Source organism: Convolutriloba macropyga, chromosome 3 (assembly GCF_964194025.1).
Source record: "Convolutriloba macropyga chromosome 3, txConMacr16.3, whole genome shotgun sequence".
Taxonomy (NCBI): Eukaryota; Metazoa; Xenacoelomorpha; order Acoela; family Convolutidae; genus Convolutriloba; species Convolutriloba macropyga.
Window position 1 is genome coordinate 52,465,702 of NC_134470.1, and position 20,173 is coordinate 52,485,874.

The 20,173-nt window shown below is 32.0% G+C and overlaps 3 protein-coding genes across 4 annotated transcripts in view; all 3 read right to left on the reverse strand.

Annotated features, from left to right (window-relative positions):
* LOC142337129 (uncharacterized) overlaps nucleotides 1-14,619 on the reverse strand; it is a 92,698-nt gene extending 78,079 nt beyond the window's left edge. For both annotated transcript variants that reach the window (XM_075386229.1, XM_075386228.1), the window contains exon 1: nucleotides 14,440-14,619. The gene's annotated coding sequence lies outside the window, so the exon portion shown is untranslated. The remainder of the gene's footprint in view (nucleotides 1-14,439) is intronic.
* Nucleotides 1-20,173, reverse strand: part of LOC142336269 (uncharacterized) — a 556,260-nt gene that overhangs the window by 506,553 nt on the left and 29,534 nt on the right. The gene's annotated exons all lie outside the window — the stretch shown is intronic.
* Nucleotides 17,360-18,082, reverse strand: LOC142337132 (small ubiquitin-related modifier 1-like). The gene has a single exon (XM_075386230.1). The coding sequence runs from the start codon at nucleotides 17,980-17,982 to the stop codon at nucleotides 17,680-17,682; it is 303 nt and encodes a 100-aa protein (XP_075242345.1). The 5' UTR covers nucleotides 17,983-18,082; the 3' UTR covers nucleotides 17,360-17,679.

Here is a 20,173-nt window from a genome sequence, read left to right on the forward strand (position 1 = left end):
ACTCCAAATTTTATCATGAAATGGCTAATAAGCGCCATGATGAGAACTCTGGTCATGGGAAAAATCATTATGAAATTTTCATGATTCAGTTCTGAATTATTATGACACTCAGATCCGGGAAAACACCTTAATTTTGGTGAAGATTCTTTGAGTGTTCTTTTTCACAATGCTCTTGATCAATTTCTTTGGTTCACTGTGAGCTAATATTGTGTTTGTATTGTATTTTTTACAAGAATCTTGCAAGATAAGCATTTTTTGCAAGATTATGGCAGAATTTTGTAGTATCCATTTGGCCTCGACTAAGGTTAGCTTTTTATGGGTTTTTGCCACTGAAAGCTCGACTTAGTCTCAGTTGCACAAAATCAGTTCGCTCCGATTCAAAAGAGCAGATTTTAATTTTTTTTGCCTGTTTGTTGAATCCGAGGAATTGTTTTTCCGATTTAGCACAGAGACAATTCTTTAAATGATTGGTTCATTTGAAAAGCAACTGGTTCCAATTAATAGAGCAGGCAAAATTAAAGACTAAGTTTGGTGTGAAGGCGATTTAACCCAATACCAAAATACTCAATGTTCGAGATGGCCAATTCCAAAATACCAATTTCCAACTTTCTCTATCCAATTCCAGTTTTTTGTTAAACAGGAAAACTATCGGAGATGAAACTGACACGCCAAACAAAGACTCTAAAGTCAATCGAAAGGTTATAATTTTGTGCTATTTGCATTATTTGAAGGCCACCAAAAGCCTATAAAGAACCAAATCTGAGTAAAAGTACAAAAAACTCAAGAAGGTAAAATCTAGTTTTTTCACAATACAGCTCACGAGTAAACAGATAACTACACTTTTATGTGATAATTTAATAATTGATAATTTTATATGAGGGTTACAAAATGAAAGGCATGTCCATAAACACTCTTAGGTACCCGCGTAGACAAGAGTGAATTCATTCAATAACATTTAGACGTTCTATGATCTAAACTTGGGCTTGTTCAGCAGTGGATAAAACAAGGCTTCCAGCCACCAGCCAACTTGGTCCATTTTTCCTCCTCAAAACTCGGGAAATGAATCAAGTCGTCTGCTGACTAGAAGCCTTATTTTATCCACTACTACAAAAACGAAAATCGGCCAAAAATAAGCCAAACCCTCATGTTTACACATACCATTAAAATAAAAAATGGCCAAAAATAAGGCAAACCCGCATACTCGCGCATACCATGCGCACCCGCATTGTTGCGCATAGTCTCCCTACTCAGAATAATGCGCAAGCATGCGAATATGCGCTTATCACTTAATTTTTTCGAGAATTTTATTATAATTATATTTTTGGCGTATAATTCTTTTAAAAATAGGGCTAGACATAAGGCTAGGGATAAGGATATGGATTAGGCTATAGATAAGGCTATAGATAAAGCTAGAGATAAGGTTTGAGCTAAGACTTGAAATAAGGCTATGGATACAGCTAGAGATAAGGCTAGAGATAATACTATAGATAAGGCTATAGATAAAGCTACTCTTCTATTAATTTATCTATATCTACACCTTTGGCTGTTAATTTTCAATATAATAGATAATATTTATAATACTCTGATTCTTCTTTTGGATGAATACCCTTAGCTAGATCTATATTCTTCTGAGATTTTGTATATGACTCCTTAACCCGCTAAAGCTGATAATCGAAGGACAATATTCGCACTTAACTTTAGTTGAATTGCGTTCTTTACATATTGACGTCTTTTTAACAAAACATGTTATTTGTTTTATAATTCCACATCTATTACAAATTTTATTTGTTATATCAAATTCGACATTGGGACTCTCGCCATTGGCCCTACAATTGCTTTGCATATTAGAATCAGTGAAACTGCTTCGCAGATTAGAATTAGAATTAGAATCAGTGAAACTGCTTTGCAGATTGAAATCAGAGTCAGAATTGGAAATAGAATTAGAATTAAACCCAGAATTAGAATAAGAATTAGGATCAGAATCAAAATTAGAAATAGAACCAGAATCAGTGAAACTGCTTCGCAGATTAGAAAAAGAGCTAGAGCTGGATTTAAAGATAGAGCTAGAGCTAGATCACTTTGAAGCAGTACTTCTTATCTTAGAAGAAATTTCTGCCACAAAATTACCTCTTATTGATTGATTTCCACATGTACACTTAATAACTTTATCTTTATGTTCTATTTTATAATGAAAAGGTAAATTGTGTGGGGTGCCACATCCATAATTACAATCTAAGCATTTCATGTGCATTATTTATAAGGATTTAGATTATAATATATTAATAAACTCAAACATCTAATCAAACTTATATATTTAAATTTATAATTATTTATTTTTCTATATTTATAATTATACTTATATTTATATTAAAAATTATTAATTTTTTTTTTATTTATAATTATACTTATATTTATATTTAAAATTATTTATTTTTACAATCAATTATAACTAGCCAGAATTCCAGTTAAACTTCTAGCATGATCTTTAGAGAAGGCAAACTGAGCAAATATATCCATACCCAACTTATTAAGTGTATTATATTTATATCTTTTATCTATAATCTTTTCATTGCTGAATTCAGTTTCATCACTAATAAAATTTATAATTCCTTCTCTAAATTTTTGATTCCTTTTATACAGATTATTTAAATTATCTCTACCCCTTTTGTTTAGAGCTTCAGTATCTTCATCTGTGTATTCATCTAGTTGGATTGATTTACTAGATAAACTATATTGTTCGATCTCTTGAAATGAAGGTGGTGATCCAAATCCATAGTTCAATAATGTACCTGCTCTATTTATCATATGACTTGCATGTGCTGACACATGTGCCGCAGTTCTTACTGCTGGATCGGATTTAATATAATTATACATCATGAAAAATTAAGCTATAATTCCACTTAAGGCTGATATTGACTTCATACCATCCGCTTTAACTGTTCTTTAGTTAGAACATCATTCTGAATTTTAATATCCCTTGAAGCAAGAAATTTATTAAAATAGAACGGATAGTTATCTGCATTAATAGTATTTCTATCTCTGGCATTAATCATAAGTGGTTTCGTATATGCTATAAGTTTATCTATCTCATCACTTTCTAATTTATCTTTTAAACTAAAAGCTTTCAATTCCATATGACCAACTCTCGATTCATATATCAAAGTATTATTTTCACCAATAATTTTAAAAGGTTTTTTTTTAATATTATACTTAACTATACCATAACGAAGTTCATTGGCCATTCCATCTGGGCAATTATAATAACTATTTTTTAACTCATGACTTATTTCATAAAATTCATGTTCACAATTAAATGTTGCAATAAAATTTTTAAATAGATGTGCCCCATTATAAGTTGTTATATAAATAGAATCACAATTCATTCTGGACATATTATCTATCTGAGCTGGTTTATGACACATCACAATCATTTGAATTTTATTATGTCTTCCTTCTGTAAAATAATATTTTATATTGGTACCAAACTCACTACCCACATCATCAAGAAGAATTATACTAATTTGAAATTTTTGTATGTTGTTAATTGTAATCATATTTATATCACCCAATTCAAATTCATCATAGGGAACACCAGTCTCGGGATTTATCCAATCCCTTTCATCTTTACGTACTGTTATAATGTTTTGGTAATCTTGTTTCTGACCATGTTCTTGACCTTGATCTATATTGTTTTTGTCAACGTGACCTTGCTCTATATTGTTTTTATCAACTTGATGGGTCCTCTCCTTTAACTCACCATTTAAGATTGACTTCAAATATTGTCTAACAAAATAAGTCTTCCCGGTACCAAAACCACCATAAATAATAGTATGTAATGGCGACTTTTCAAATTCAAATCTAAGTACTCTTCTATGTATAAATCCGCCAAAACTTTCTTCTATTTTTGCATATTTACTTGGTATTGAATCATATATTATATAACCAAAACACAATTATTAAATTAAATAAAAAAATTGCACTGACCGTCTCCATTTTTTATAAAATAAAAATGCTTATTCTAACTTTTGAAGAATTTAATAATGAATTTGGTATTAATAATGAACCAATGAGTAATATCAGAATAAAAGATATAGGAAAAGATATAAGTCTAACTCCAATTGAGATAGTAATGAGAGATGAGAAACCAGAAATGATTAATGAGAATAGCTTCAAAATTGTTGTAAATCTACATCCAACTGATGGTACTCATTGGGTTTTAGTTATAAAAAGAGAAGATGACACCATCTATTACTTTGACAGTTTTGTTGTTGAGACCCCGCCATTATTCTTAAAAGAATATAATGATCTGGGTTCCAATGAAAGAATACAAGAATACGATGAATCTTATTGTGGGGTTTATTGTTTATATATGATCTATCTTATTGATAATGGTTTTATAATAAAGAGAGCTTTGGATATTCTAGTTAATCAAGTTAAATGTCCTTAAGGATATAAAAAGTGTCTGTGTTTGAGTTGTAAAGTTAAAAGTAAACTTGAAGTTAATCAGGAACATGTTTCACAGATGATAATGATAATGCTAATGATAATCAGGGAATCTGCTTCGCAGATGTTAATGGTAATGGTAATGGTAATTATAGCGATAATGATAGTTATAATGATAATGGTAATGATAATTGTAACTATAATGGTAATCAGGGAACGCGCTTCGCAGATGATATTGATAATGATAACTATAATAATAATTATAATGATAATGTTAATGGCAAACAAGAATTCCCTTTATCATCAGATGACGTAGCAACGGCGAAGCCGTTTCACGGATGGTCAGAGACCAATCAGCGAAGCTGGTTCACAGATCAGGGAACCTGCTTGGCTAGCCACTAGCAGAGCTCGTTCGCAGATGATAATGATAAATTATTTACTAGAACCAAACAAAGAGATAAAGCTTGTTCACAATGTGGATGTGATAATAGCTATGGAATTGTTGGTATGAGAAAGTCAGTGAACCATACTCAAAGAAGTAGTGTAAACAAATTATTAATCGATGTTAATAGAAGTCTATAATCATGATTAACTGACAGTAATATAACAGTCTATGCCCCATTCCCAGAAAATCTCAGATGTATAATATCTGGTCCTAGTGAATGTGGAAAGACAGTCTTATAAAAGAATCTATTCATACCCGGCGTACATTTTGATAGGTTACATATCATTGGTCCTACTGGCAGCCGATATAATGATATCAGGGAAGCCGCAAAGGAGATCGTATTTATTGAAGACATAAAAGAATTACGCCTACCTGATAAACTACCGAAAGATATAAAGAAACTCATGATATTTGATGATATTATAGCTAAGGAACCAATTTTTAATGAATACTTTTGTAGAGCTAGACATGAAAATTGTGATATGATATATCTTAAACAAAATATATTCTCAGCAGATAGACAGAATGTTAGAGAGAACTGTATTTTCTTTGAACAAACGGGCAAAGCCGTTACTGCTATATATTATGATCATTTTACTGGATCTCAACTTAGTTATAATGATTTTCGTAATATATGTGAAAAAGTATGGTCTAGTCCTTATAATTACATTGTCATTGATAAATCTAAAAATAGATTTGATTGCGGCAAACTAAGAATTAATTGGGATTGGAGAGTTTTATAATTAAGTATAAGTATTATTATGAGTATAAGTACGAGTCTAAATCTAAGTCTAAGTATAAATCTAAGTCTAAGTCTAATTATAAGTATAAGTCTAAGTATAAGTATAAGTCTTTATTTATGACTAAGTATAAGAGTAAGTCTATAACTAAGTATGAGTCTGAGTATAAGAGTAAGTCTAAGTCTAAGTTTAAGCCTATGAGTAAGTCTAAGTCTAAGTCTATGACTAAATCTATATCAGATGCAAAGTAAAACTCAATGCATTCCCATTGAAGTCTATAGGTCTTCCATGCTCATCTTTAATATGAAATTCAATATACTCTATTCTATCCTTTGTTACATTTTGATATGAGATATTAGTTGGTATAATATTTATCAGGTAACCTGGAAGTTCTGTTAGAGTAAAAGTATATAGTATGTGTGTGCAAAAAGCTGTAGGTATAGAATAAGGTAATCCTATACCTGTTAATGCAACTGATGTTGATGTAGCAGTTGTTGCTATAGATGATAATACTATTTCTGTTATCACAGCTACGGTAATATAATTCTTATATCTACTTGACTTCTTATTATAATTATTAGTTTTAGTTTCATAATAATTTTTAATATCTTTTATAATGTTAATGTTGTTATTAAAAATATTTTTAGCTTGAGTCTTTACATTTATCTGTTTCTCAGCCGCTTCGCGGATCAATCTTTCTGATACAGATGATAGATCTGGATATAATAATCTCACACTCGGTGCTGTTGGTTGACTCATTTTCAGTAGTAAAATAACTCTCAATATCCTTCATTATATCTTCTTGATTAAAATCATAATGCATCTCTAGTCTTGCTTGTTCTTTGTTTTCTAGTAGCTTACTTTCTAGTAATATAGCTATTATATATTTTATAACTATCTTCATTAATAATATATGGTTTTGTTTTAAATCTCTCCATCTATCAACACATGCATCGCCCAATTGAATATTAGTATTTGACTGATTAAACTTATTGTTATCGAACTCCATTTTTAATTCATTATATTTAGAAATGGTATCAGCGGAAACTTTGTTGCCAAAATGAACAATTTTAGTTTCAATTTCAGTCAACTTATTGGCTAATGTGGATATATTAGATGAGTTAAGAGAAACTAGTTCAACTGTATCACCATCAATCCACACACTATCTCCATTGGTTGTGGATGATGGCAAACCAATAATGTTTGCATTTAATTGATCGGTTGTAACTTCTTCAAATTCACCTTTTCTTAATTCACTTATATTTTCACTTAAATTATTTAATTTATTATTAGATGATAATAGGTTATTATCAAAACACTCTTTATTAACCACATCTTTTTGATCTATGGGAGTGTGTACATTTGTAATTTTATAAGTATCTTTCATGTCAATATTATCATTATCTTCTAGGAATAAACAATGAGCCTTAATTAGTGTTAAGTTGTTCATTGATGTTGATGTTGATGTTGATTGATGCTTAGCCTGATTGAATCTATTTCTTGTCATCTTTGTATTTGTTTACAGTAAGAATTATACCTAATGTTTCCAAAACCTTATTATTAGATTCAAAATCAAACTCGGATTTTAATATTTCATGTTCATAATATTTACCTTCTATTATCTCTCCATTGACGTCTTCTATTCTGTATGTTGGTGGTTGTGTTTTTAAAACTTCATTAACTTTAAACAGTTCTCTATTCCAATTACAAGTGTATCCTTTAGAGAAAATGTTACGTTTATCTGCATTTCTAACATAATCACCAACTTTAAGTTTAGGTTTAATATTCTTAAAATTGAATGAGTATTTAAGTTATCGGGAATATTAGAAACATCAGCGGGTGTCATATCAATAGTAGAGTGAATGTTATTGTTATAAGTTATTACTGCATCATTTAATATATTTATACAATTACCATCACCATTGATGAACAGTGGTTTATTGATTATGTGTAGTAGCGTTCTAATAAATCTCTGTTTAAATACAGCCTTTAAATCACTATAAGTAGAATATAATTCAGTTTCATATTCTTTAAGTGAAGATTTAAATGTTTTATTGTAAAACTAACTACCTCGATCTACCCATAACTTTTCTGGTTTTCGTCCTTCTGATAGGATTGTTTTAGAGCCATTAGTTATAGATAAACCAGATTTTTTCTTCAATGGAATAACCCATGCATAATTTGTGAATATATCTATAACTGTTAATTTAAATTTATAAGTATTATTGTATTTACTTAGAGATGATTTGTCTATCAAATCAGCTGACCATGTTTCATCTTTATATAATGGTATTATTCTTTCTCTTCTAAACTTTGTGATTTGGGGACTAAATACTTCTTTAGCTAGTAGTTGTTGTTGTTGTTGTTTTTCCACCAATAACTACTTACCATAATTAAAAACAAAATTGTCGAGTTGTTCTTGATTAATAATATTCATAGATAATAGTTGTTTAGATATATTTAACATTTCATCATATAATCCATCATAACCAGCTTTTGTTTCTAGTATAGGTAATTCTAGTCTTTCTACTAAATTATTTGGGTCTGTTTTGTAGCTATGATTGTCATGATTGTTGAGTTTATCTTTAAATAAACCATTACCATATACACCATCTTTTCCCATTAGTATGCGTTTTTTTGTTCTTTATCTACTACTTTTCTTATCACCTTTTCTAAAATCATATCTCATATCTAGTAAACACCTTTTAATTTTGTTTTCTTTGATATCACCATCAAATAATGCATGTGGGTTAGTAAGAAAGTTAGTAAATCTGTCTGAAAACTCATATATATTATCCTTTACTAAAAATGCACCCTGCTCTAGAGTTATATTAACACCATTCATTTAATATCTCCTAGTAGGTAAATCTACGAGTTCTAATTTTAATTGAGGAATAGTTTGCGCCCCCATTTTATGAAGAATCTTGGTTATCCCTGTATCAACACAAACTGGTGCTATTTCTTGAGTTTTCTCTATGGTTTCCTTTGACAAATCGGGCTTCATTAATGTCTCGTTTCTAGTTTGCTCTATCATCTTAGTTTGTTTAGCTAACTCTTGATTTTGCCAAGCTATTGCTTTAAATGTTCGTTCACCTAATGCTAGATTCTGTTCATTAATTGCATTTAGTGTTTTAGTTAGAGGATCAAATAACTCCATAATATTCTTGTTGTCTTTATTTTTCTTTTAATCTATTTCTTATGTTTAGTTTTTCTAGTTTATTTAATTCTACGAATTTATCTAGCTCAGTCATTTTTTATTTATAAAGAAAAAATAATTATTTTTTAACGATAATCATACTAACTGCTAAGTAGTTTTGTATTCATAGTCATATTCATGTTTATATTTATATTCATATTTTTATTTAAATTCACAGATCATTATATAATCTAATACTGGCTTCAATTAGCTTTCTATCATCATTAGTGGGTAGTTCTAGAATATTATCTATCAGCGCCTCTTTACTTACATCTAACCCTAATTTTATTAATAGCTCTAAAGTAGTATTATTAGTCTTATTTACTAAATCTCTTTTGTATAGATATAGATATTCATCATGAGGATAGCTTTTAAAATTATTTACATAGAATCTTTTATCATCAAATGTGTTTAGACAAATCTTTCTGGTTTTTGTTGTTGTCATGTTATCACTAGCTTTTTGTATTCTACTTTCTTGTACAACCCTTTCTTTATTATACATTACTGCGTTATAATACTCCTCATGTTTAGCATTGTTACAATTCTTTATTCTTTTTTCTTCAGTTTTATTTTGGGAATCTCTGAAGCTACATGACTTTAGTGATAGGGCTATAAACTCTTCTATTATTCTACTTCCCAAATCATGTTTGAGTTTGCCGGGGACTTTATTATTAGTTTTGATTGGTTTTTCGAGATTTCTTAAATCCATATGCTCATTGTCAACATTACCATCGCCAAAACTTAATACAAAGCTGTCAGTATCCATATAATGGAGTTGTAGATATTTGAGGGATGGTTGACGAATTTTATAGAATACATCATACAAGTGTAAATTACTTAATTCTAATATAGTAACACCTACATATACTGGAGAATCATATTCTTTTTTTTCTTGATATATTCAATTTGGCTATGATCCTTATATCTAGTTATATTCTTAAATGTTGGTTTACTTATACTTTTCATTATCTTTTCTTCATTGTGTAAGAACTTACTTTGAAGGAAGTGTAGAGGATTCATGCACATTCTTCCATATAGCGAGTTGTTCAATAAATTCCTTATATCCTTTTCCGCTTCATTTTTAGCTGCTGCTCTTTTATTAGAATTGTTTTGAATATAGTCTCTACATATGTAATCTGGTTTAAATTAAATTACTCTATGAATTTTAATTACTGATACACCCATCTAAACATAGAACTTTAACATCCTATAATGAACCATATATTCTGTTTTGTTGTTTTGATCTAAGATTAATTTCTCTGATCCTGCTCTACCTGTCTCTCTTTCTCTGTAGCCTTAATCATTATCATTTATCTTTCTTTTATTTGGCATTAATGCCAGTTGTTCTATTCTATCTTTACAACTATTAGTATAATTAATATCACAAACTATACTGTAAACATTATCACTATCAACTGGAGTATTTAGTATAGAGACTAGAGATGTGTCACAGTACTTGAAATCTTCATCAGATAACTTTTGCATCATTGCATAACCAAATAGGTTGTTTGCGTCTCTGTACCATATCTGCGAAGCAGGTTCCCTGATGGTCCTGTTTTTACTATTAGCATTAGCATTAGCATTAACATCAGCATTAGCATTAACATTATCATTAGCATTAAAATTAGCATTAGTATTTATATATCTATCACCCATTATGCCACATATACCACCTCTCTTTGCTCCAACAAAATCATCTAAGATTTGTTTATCTTGTATTGTATCTAATGTAACACCACTTGACATTAACCAACAATCAAAACTATAACCCGGTAGACTAACGTAATGTAGTGGGTTGAGTTCGTATTCTTTCATACTTAATTTGACATTCATTCATGCAGTAGTCTGATATTTCCACATCTTTCGGTAAATACTCTATAGTTAGATCTTTACCAGTTTTATGACTGTTGTCTTTATTAAAGATATCAACTTCTTCTTGTGTTGGTAGTTTATTAGATAGTGAGGATTTGAAGTCTTCTATGTTTAGATAACCTATAAGATTAATATAGGAGTCTAAACCAAAGGATTCATATGGATATAAAGTATTAGTTTTACAATATAACTTTGCCATTCGATCTAGAGACATAGCTAAGAAGTTATAGCTATCTAAGAATTTAAAACAATCAAAACTAAACATCTTAGACTTACCAGCAGCTAGTGGTACGTTATCCACTTTTTTATCATTATTCTGTTTAAAAATTCACTATACAGTAGATTGAAATCATAACCGGAGCCATAATGGACTATTACAGGAATGAAGTTTTGTTGTTTGTACCTTAGATTACACATTCCACATACTGGTCCTCTATATCTACCAGTTTCATGACAGTGATCTCTTACTTTATTAATACAAGGTTTATTACAAAAATGACAAGTGTTATTGGTTTCATGATACAATTCATTTTCTTTATTAAATATCATCTTTTCATTATGTTTAAAGTTATTCTCTGTTTCTATTTCTAATAGATCAGTAGCAAATCTTTTGATGCAGTCAAAACCAACGTAGTGCTTGAAGTTACTTTGCCAGATTTAACCCACAGATATTGGAATATGTTCAGCTATTACATATTTGCAGTAATTAGATTAGACGTTAACAATGCAACATTCTATATCCGCAGTTATATTTTTTATATTCTGACGCTTATGTTCATTTATAAAAGTAATCTTTTTTTCTTAGGACAAATAATCTCTGGTTTGAAAGAGTGGCTACATATCTGATTGTCATAATTAATTTGAGAGTTAGACCAATATGTACATCTATCACAATAATAATATTTATTGTTATTTTTATTCGGACGATCTAACAGGGTTTCTATGTTTTTAATTAGAGCACAGTGTTCCACTCCGGCTTTTTCACAAATTAATAATCTATCATCTTTTCTATCTTTATCAAAGTCATCTGCTGGTTTAAGTAATTCTACTTTACCATCACCACAGGGCGTGTATATCCAAATAATAATATTCTACAATTTTTGTGTTCTTAATATATAGCCGAAGTCATCTTCATGTTGTTGTCTTGGTACAATTAGTTTATTCACATATTTACTTTCACGTGTTGCATGGTCCATGGCGGAATGTAGCCAAGCAGTATTAGTTAGTTGTAAGCAATTGTATTTGGAATTGCGTATATTTAATATTGATTTAGAATTTTGAGATCGGGGGTAAATCTATATAACTACCAATAGATGCTTTGGTTGGTTCAATACTTATCTGAATACTTCATAAACCAAGAAACTCAAGGTCATAGCCATAGCCTTCATATAATTCTTTTTCAAAGTTAAGTCACTGCTTGAAGTGACCATATTCATATATTGCGTTATTATTGATATAGTCGGTGATGAAGAATATTTTAGTAGTTTTAACTTCATCTTTGGTTCTCTTCATATAATCACACTCGGCTGTGATCTTATATTCAAAACTCTTAACTCTTCTAAACTGGTAACAGCTTTTAATTTCATCTAAAGAATTATTAACAGCTTCATCTATATCTTCGATGTAATTTCCTGCTTTATCAGTATTATAAAATTCTTTCATGTTCTGGCTAGAGTTTATATCGAAGTGTTCTGTGTTTTCTAGATACTTGCGATTATGGCTATATGAGTGAGTAGTTAGGGTGATTTTTTATTGAAATTCTTCATGACATTCTTTACATTCATACTTAATTCTAAGGTAGATGCTGTCTTCGGTTTTAGTTATAGGCTTAGTTGCAGGATTAGCTTTACGTTTAATAGTATCTTTGATGTTATCTTTAGGTTTACTCTCAGTTTTAGGTATACTCTCAGTTTGGGGCTTAGGTCTGAGATAATACAATTCTTCCTCTGAGTCATACACTCTCTCTGGCTTCATCTTCCATTTCCTTTCTCGCTCTGTTTAAGTGCTCATCACTTAAATTGTGTTTGATAAATTGTTTCCTTGCTTCATAGACCAAATCACAAATATAACAAAAGTTTACGCTTTCTACTTTAGACATCTTTATTTTTAGGGACAGAAATTCATTTTTGAAAATATACAAAATAAAAATGTCTAAATCAGTAAAATGTGATAATTGTAAAGATAAATCTTGGAGAGGGTGTTGTAATAAATGTTTAAATAGTTCATTTGAGTGTTATATCTGTAAAGGTTACTTTAAGAATAGAGATTATATTAATCATATGAATATACATAATAATGATCCAAATCTATATATAACTTGTATCATGTGTAATGTATATCAACATATCAGCGGATTTAGATTTAAAAATTTTAAGTGTAGATTATGTATTTATCTACATAGATATAGAAATAAACAAACCAGAGATAGATTCAGGGAAAATATCGAAAAATTTAACATAAAGGTTTAGAGTTAAGCTGGTTTTTTGTGCAGATTATCCATGAAGTGGCTTCATCAATTTTCGCAAGTTGGTTTTACGTGCTTGTTACACGAACTCAATAGTTATACTGAAAAACACTAATCACTGTGTTTCCACGAATCTCAGTGTTTTTGATTGTATACCCATCACAGTGTGTCCATATACAGTCTCACAGCAGGGATCATCCTTTTAAGAACTTTGAATTTGTTTTTTTTTATCTCACCTAGTTTCATAGTAGTTCATCAAATTCGGGGGACCTTCACTGGAGTCAGTGAGGAAGGAACCCCAAACCTTCCGTTTGCTAAAGCAACTTAACTAGACTCGATGATTTAACCACTACGCCAAGTGAGACATGAAATGATTTATTTTAATTGTATAAGAATGGGAATATAGTGGTCAAAACAAAATGGAAATAAAGTAATGTGTATACAGCCACCTAATTTTCATTTTTTAATTATACTTTTAGTAGTGGATAAAACAAGGCTTCTAGTGACCAGACGACTTGGTTCATTTCCCAAGTTTTTACGAGGGAAAATAGACCAGGTTGGCTGGTGGCTGGAAGCCTTGTTTTATCCACTACTTTGTTCATCTTTAGAAATGCAGAAATTAAGCACCACTCATTATCCAGACTTTCAAGATCTCATTTAGGTGCAAAGATTGATGTCTAGTTTTCCGGCAAACATCTGGAAATATATACGCGAATAGCAAAATTTTTCAAAAACTGACTCTAATTGTTACACTTAGGTTCACTTGATTAGTCAAAATTTATGAAAGTGCATTTTCTGACAAATAAATTTTTGTGGTCTTCTGATTTCTTTTTGTGGTTCTAAGACACAAGAGCAGAAACTAAAACCCCATGTGAAAGTTCAATCAAACTGTTTTAGATAATTTTCTTAGTAATAGATTTTTAAATGATGTACTCAGCGTATTTTCAACGTATTTAATGCGCGCATGTAAACGTAATCGTACGTTTTAAATTTTAAAGAAGACATCGACCTGGATTGATGTTTTAACACCGCTAACCAGTGTGCCCATAGAGGGAAGGACTCCAATTTAGACTAATTTTATTATAAATATTTAGGAATTATGTTGACGTGAAAACTTAAAATTGTAAAGACAAACGATAGGGAAAGGCTAATTTTTTAAAAGCTGAAAATTGTAAAGACAAACGATATATGGATTTTCTATCTGGGATGAAGCTCCGCTCAAAATGAGCCAGACTGATGATTTTTCTTCCCAATTTCAAACGAATAGTTTTTCTCTTACCTGTATATATGAATCAAAAGATTCTTGTTCTTCACAATTCACCAAATAAGAAGTGACGCAAATACTTTGCAACTGATCGAATAAAAAGCACACCACTGGTCACTGTACTCGATTTAAAAATTAGCATGCATGCACAAAGAGCTTTTACAGTTTTCAAATCTCGTAAGAGCTTCACTTTCATATCAGCTTAGAAAGCTTTACAAATTCTCTTCAAAACTTAACTGCGGCTAATTAAGATTCACGCACAATGGTAGCTCTCCAATTTCAGATTTACATGAGAATTCATGTGCTGATGTTCTTCTGTACAATGGTCAACCGTGGTGGCATTTTCCAAAATTTAATAGTATTTTAATGAACTTAATTTAATCAGCACAAGACACAGAGGTCAATTAGAGGGAACAATTAGGAAGCAGAAATTGCAATGAGTCTGAGCCACTATTTTGATTTGACATCAGTTACTCCCAATTTTTAAGGCTTCATTTCGGCAAGAAAAGCACAACCTGACATATTAGATTCTACATAAAACTAATAACTCCTTTGACGTTGAATTCTCTCCCGTGGGTGCGTTGCTTCGGACTCTATTACAAAACAAATTGCATCCGTTTTTACAGTTTGGAAGCCGGGAAAAAGCATAAGCATAAGCAATCATTAAGCTCTAAAGTTTTCATTGGATTTAGACGATTTGGGAGTAGTTGTGCAACAAGTTGCTTCTATTCTTATAAATATTTATCACGGCAATAAGATCTGTTAAGAGGTCCATCTCTGTAAAGAGACCTCTGCAAAGATAACAGTATTAGTTGTCTAGACATATGTACATTAGATTATCCTGTTACATAAACATTCGGTCAAAAATTGTCGTCTTTCAACATTTTGACAAAAAATGGTTATCTTGCAAGATTTTATCAAGAAATGGTTATCATACAAAATAACTATTCGAAGTCGACTGTGATTGACAGAGTTATTTTCGTATCTTTATGCGTCAACGCACATTAACTGGGAATTTCTTGTCGTAACAATTAGATACAGCTCATAACCTTTTTCCAGACATACTGCAGACACTGAAATTGTCCTTATTATGACAGACCGATAACATCATAGGACAACTTACAGAAGCAAGCACTAGTTAAACAAAGATCCAATGTGACCCATTTTGCCAGATCAATACCCAATCGCGGCTTAATAGTCGGCAATCTCTCAAATTCAAGCAAAAATATTGATAGCTGCATGTTATGAGCTCAAAAACGAGATCTTTTAAGATTATCTCAGAAAATACTTTTCTTTCCAGATTGTCAGAAAAAGCTTATCTTTCCATATTCTGTCAAGATTCTGTCAATAAAAATATTTATCATGCAACGACCTGTCAAAATGGTGTTATGATTGACGATTCGGTCAAAAATCGTCGTCTTTCAACACTTTGTTAAAAAATGGTTATCTTGCAAGATTTTGTCAAAAAATTGTTATCTTTCAACAATTTGTCAAAAAATCGTCTTCTTTCAACATTTTGTCAAAAAAAAGGTTATCTTGCAAGCTTTTGCCAAGAAATATTTATCTTGCAAGATAAATATTCGCAGTCGGCTGGAATTGACAGATCTAATTTCTTATCTTTATGCGTCAACGCACGTTAACGGAGAATTTCTTGTAATAATTAGATACAGCTCACAACATTTGTGCAGACATACTGCAGACATTGAAAATTTCCTTACTATGACAGATCGATAACATCATAGGACAACTTACAGAAGCAAGCAGGAGTTAAACAAAGATCCATTGTGACCCTTTTTGCCAGATCAATACCCAATCGCGGCTTAATAGTCGGCTATCTCTCAAATTCAAGCAAAAATATTGATGGCTGCGTGTTATGAGCTCAAAAACGAGATCTTTCAAGATTCTCTCAGAAAAGGCATTTCTTTCCAGATTGTCAAAAAATGTTTATCTTTCCATATTATGTCAAAAAATTGCTTATTTTTCAAAATTCTGTCAGAAAAAGGTTATCTTGCAAGCTTCTGTCAAAAAGTTTTTTTCTTGCAAAGTCCTGTCAGAAAAGGGGTTATGTTTGACGATTCCGTCAAAATTCGTCGTCTTTCAATATTTTGTTAAAAAATGGTTATCTTGCAATAATTTGTCAAAAAATTATCATCCTTCAACATTTTGTAAAAAAAATCGTCATCTTTCAACATTTTGTCAAAAAAAGGTTATCTTGCAAGCTTTTGTCAAGAAATATTTATCTTGCAAGATAACTAATCGCAGTCGGCTGGGATTGACAGATCTATTTTCGTATCTTTATGCGTCTCAACGCACATTAACCGGGATTTTTTGGCGTAACAATCAGATACAGCTAATGTCCACTGTGCAGACACTGAAATTATCCTTATTATGATAGACCGATAACATCATAGGACAACTTACAGAAGTAAACAGGAGTTAAACAAAGATCCACTGTGACGCATTTGGCCAGACCAATACCCAATCGCGACTAAAATGTCAGCAATGTCCCATATTCAAGCAAAAATATTGATAGCTGCGTGTTATGATCTCATAAGCGGTACAAAAACGAGATCTTTTAAGATTCTCAAAGAAAATGCTTTTCTTTCCAGATTGTCAGAAAATGCTTATCTTTCCATATTCTGTCAACAAAAATATTTATCATGCAAGGTCCTGTCAAAAAGGGGTTAGCCTTCAAAATTCGGCCAAAAATGGTCATCTTTCAACATTTTGTCAAAAAATGGTCATCTTTAACATTTTGTCAAAAAATGGTCATATTTAAACATTTTGTCAAGAATGGCTATCTGGCAAGATGAAGTCGACTGGGATTGACAGAGTTATTTTGGTATCTTTATGCGTCAACGCATATAAACCGGGACTTTTTTGTCGTAACAATCAGATACAGCTATTAACCTCTGTTTCTCAAAATGAAAAAGCATTTAAACGAACTGTAAAATTTCCAAAAAAAAACAGAAAATTGCACTCGATGAACAATATCAACTCAGGCTAAGCACATCATCAAAACTACAACTTCATTAACCACGCTCATTGATAATTCTAACAGAAGCACCGTCTAATGTGCTCTCATTTGTTTCCACTTATCATAAACTACGTCTAATGAACGCAGGAGCTACACGCTATCAGATCATATCTACATAAAATCAGCAAAGATTTAAAAAGTCAGTTCAAATGGTTCAGTTGGCTTTCTGAAATTAAACAGTAACTTCGAACAATTGACACAAAAATTCACAGTGAAGTTCAAAAACAGGTTCCACCGGTCTGCTCACTGAAAACCTCAATTAGGTCATCTTCTTGAAGGTCAAGGTCAGCTGGGGTCATATCGTCTTCAATCCTTTGACCTTCAAACATGAATCTGACTGCTGCTCGTGAAAGTCCTTGTCGTTCACAGAAGTTGTTCTTCAGTTTTGACATTTTAGTTGTCATTTTGACCCTAAAGTGGACCTCTCCAGTGCCCTCCTGCTTGACCTTGAGTGTTACGTAATCATTTGATTTCTGTTGAGCGTTGTCACCAGCTCCAGCCATGGCGTCAGTGTTAGTCATTGTTGCCAAGAAATTTGATTGCGAATGTTATGCTGTGCAGATATGGCGTAAATACCGTAGTTTCGAAGGGCCCAACTTATCTGAAGTCAAGTTAACAGTAAAATAGTTCGAATCATTTTAAAAAAATTTTGAAACCCATTTACTATGCTGAATAGAAAGCTTACCAAATAGAAAAATAGCGAAAATTTAAAAAACTGCTGTTCGTCCTCCATTTTAAGCTTTCGAAACTTCTAATCTTAACTAATGAAAGCATCCGGTTGCATGGCACTTTACCCAACGGCATAATGCCCAAAGACTATTCCCAATTAATTCCCGTTTGATCTTGAAGTTCAAAAGACCGAATATAAATTAACGATTTTTATTGCAAGAGGGTTCGTACTTCATCATCATAATTATTATCATAATTTTTATCTGAAGTTTAGTGGAACATATAATCTCGATTAGGTATACTTGGGGGCCATTCAAATGGACGCAAATCAAATAGACATCGGTATTTTGCTTCAAATGGACAATTGCATGCAGTCCTTGTTATTGCTGTTAAATCATTGTTGTTTATTGCTATACTCCCAATGTAGTCACGTATATACATAATAACTAGACTAGGCTATAATTAAGCGGATCTTGAGTATGTGAGCGAGTGGCCGCTGTCCACGCCCATTGTGGAATGTAACCGGAATAAACTAGCCGTTTATCGCGCGAAGCACGTCAACTAAGACGTGCACGTCAACTAAGACTATATTATCGGGAGTGTTGCGATTTTATATGTTTTAAAATAAATTCGTCCGTTTGATACGTCGTCCTGATGAAACGTACGGTATAATTATTCTAAATAGTTTCTAATAATTTTAACTACGAGGCGAAATATTAGATCGATTTGGTCATTTTGGCACTGGCTATTTGTTCTGACATCCCAAATGCCCATAATTTCCAATCGATTAGCTGCCAACAGGCAGACTATTGCAAGACATTTGTTTACCTAAAAAATTTTTGATGGCTATTTTAGCCAAAAAAATACAAACATAACCTACTAACGTCGGGCGAATTGCTTTAAAACGACTGGCGAGCGGTTGACCTCGTCAGTAGCTAGTTAAGGTTAAGCGAAGCTAGCCTGAGCTTAATTAAAGTGGGCGCGGGATAAGCGCAGCGGGGGGGGGGGTACGGGTGAACGATGTGCTATGGGTGGGGATCTAAGAACCGCCCATCGCACCAAGAATATAATTTATGGGATCTATTCTGTTTTGTCCCCCAAGCTTAGTGGGCTTATATTTTTACGCCCCTAGGCGCACCTGCCATTTTGTTACATAGTAACGTTCTAAAAACACTGGGGGCCGAAATAGAATAGATCCAATTTGTGTCTCCAAAACATTTTCAATGAACCACATACTTAAAGTATTTTAAGCCGAGAAGCTTCAACAGAACTTAATGCCCCAAGCGTTTCCTCTTTATCCCGTTTTCGAGTAAGGAGTCAGGCAAAAAATCGTTCAATCGAGAAATCGCAAAGACCGCAGGACTAATTACAATAATTGCCACAAACTACGTTTGAGAGCAACTAAATTCTTTCACCAGTTTGATTTATTAGTTACAGAACGAAATCATTGCCGCACGTAAAAAAAACTCTCTCAAAAATCAAAAAATCTTTCCAACACCAATTTCTCACTCCACCGTAAAGGTAATTTTAAAAAATCACTCTTCAAACGTCGCTTATTAACTCCTTTTACTACTCCAGCGTGCTTAAAATCACCGACTTAAAATTGACTTCTCATTGACCTGAAAAAGTCAAGAAAAGTGTGAAGAGATATTAAAAAAGCACCAGTACAATCCAAATCCTTTAGATTGTAAAAAGGAGCTTTTATATAATAACCTTTTGAGAGGCTGACAGCGGCTATTAAACGTAACGGCTAAGTTGAACGAATTGCTCTCAAACAGCCAGCGACCGATTGGCTTCGGAAGCAGCCAGCTGGAGCTTTGTGGACAAGGGGAGGGGTTGGGAGGGGGTCAACCCTCCATCCAGGTGGAGGGTGGGAGTGGTGAGATGGCTGTGAGTGGGGGGGGGGGGGGTGATTAATGGGGGTTCAAACTGTTTAAAATTAAGAACCATCCTTGACACCACGAACTTATGTCTCCTTAAGTTTCGGTGAATCACACTCTTAGAGACTCGTAAGGCACTAAGACAGCTGCTCAGCCACTTAAT

Coding starts and splice junctions, on each gene's coding strand:
- LOC142337132 (XM_075386230.1), bottom strand. CDS start 17,982: ATGACTAACACTGACGCCATGGCTGGAGCTGGTGACAACGCTCAACAG.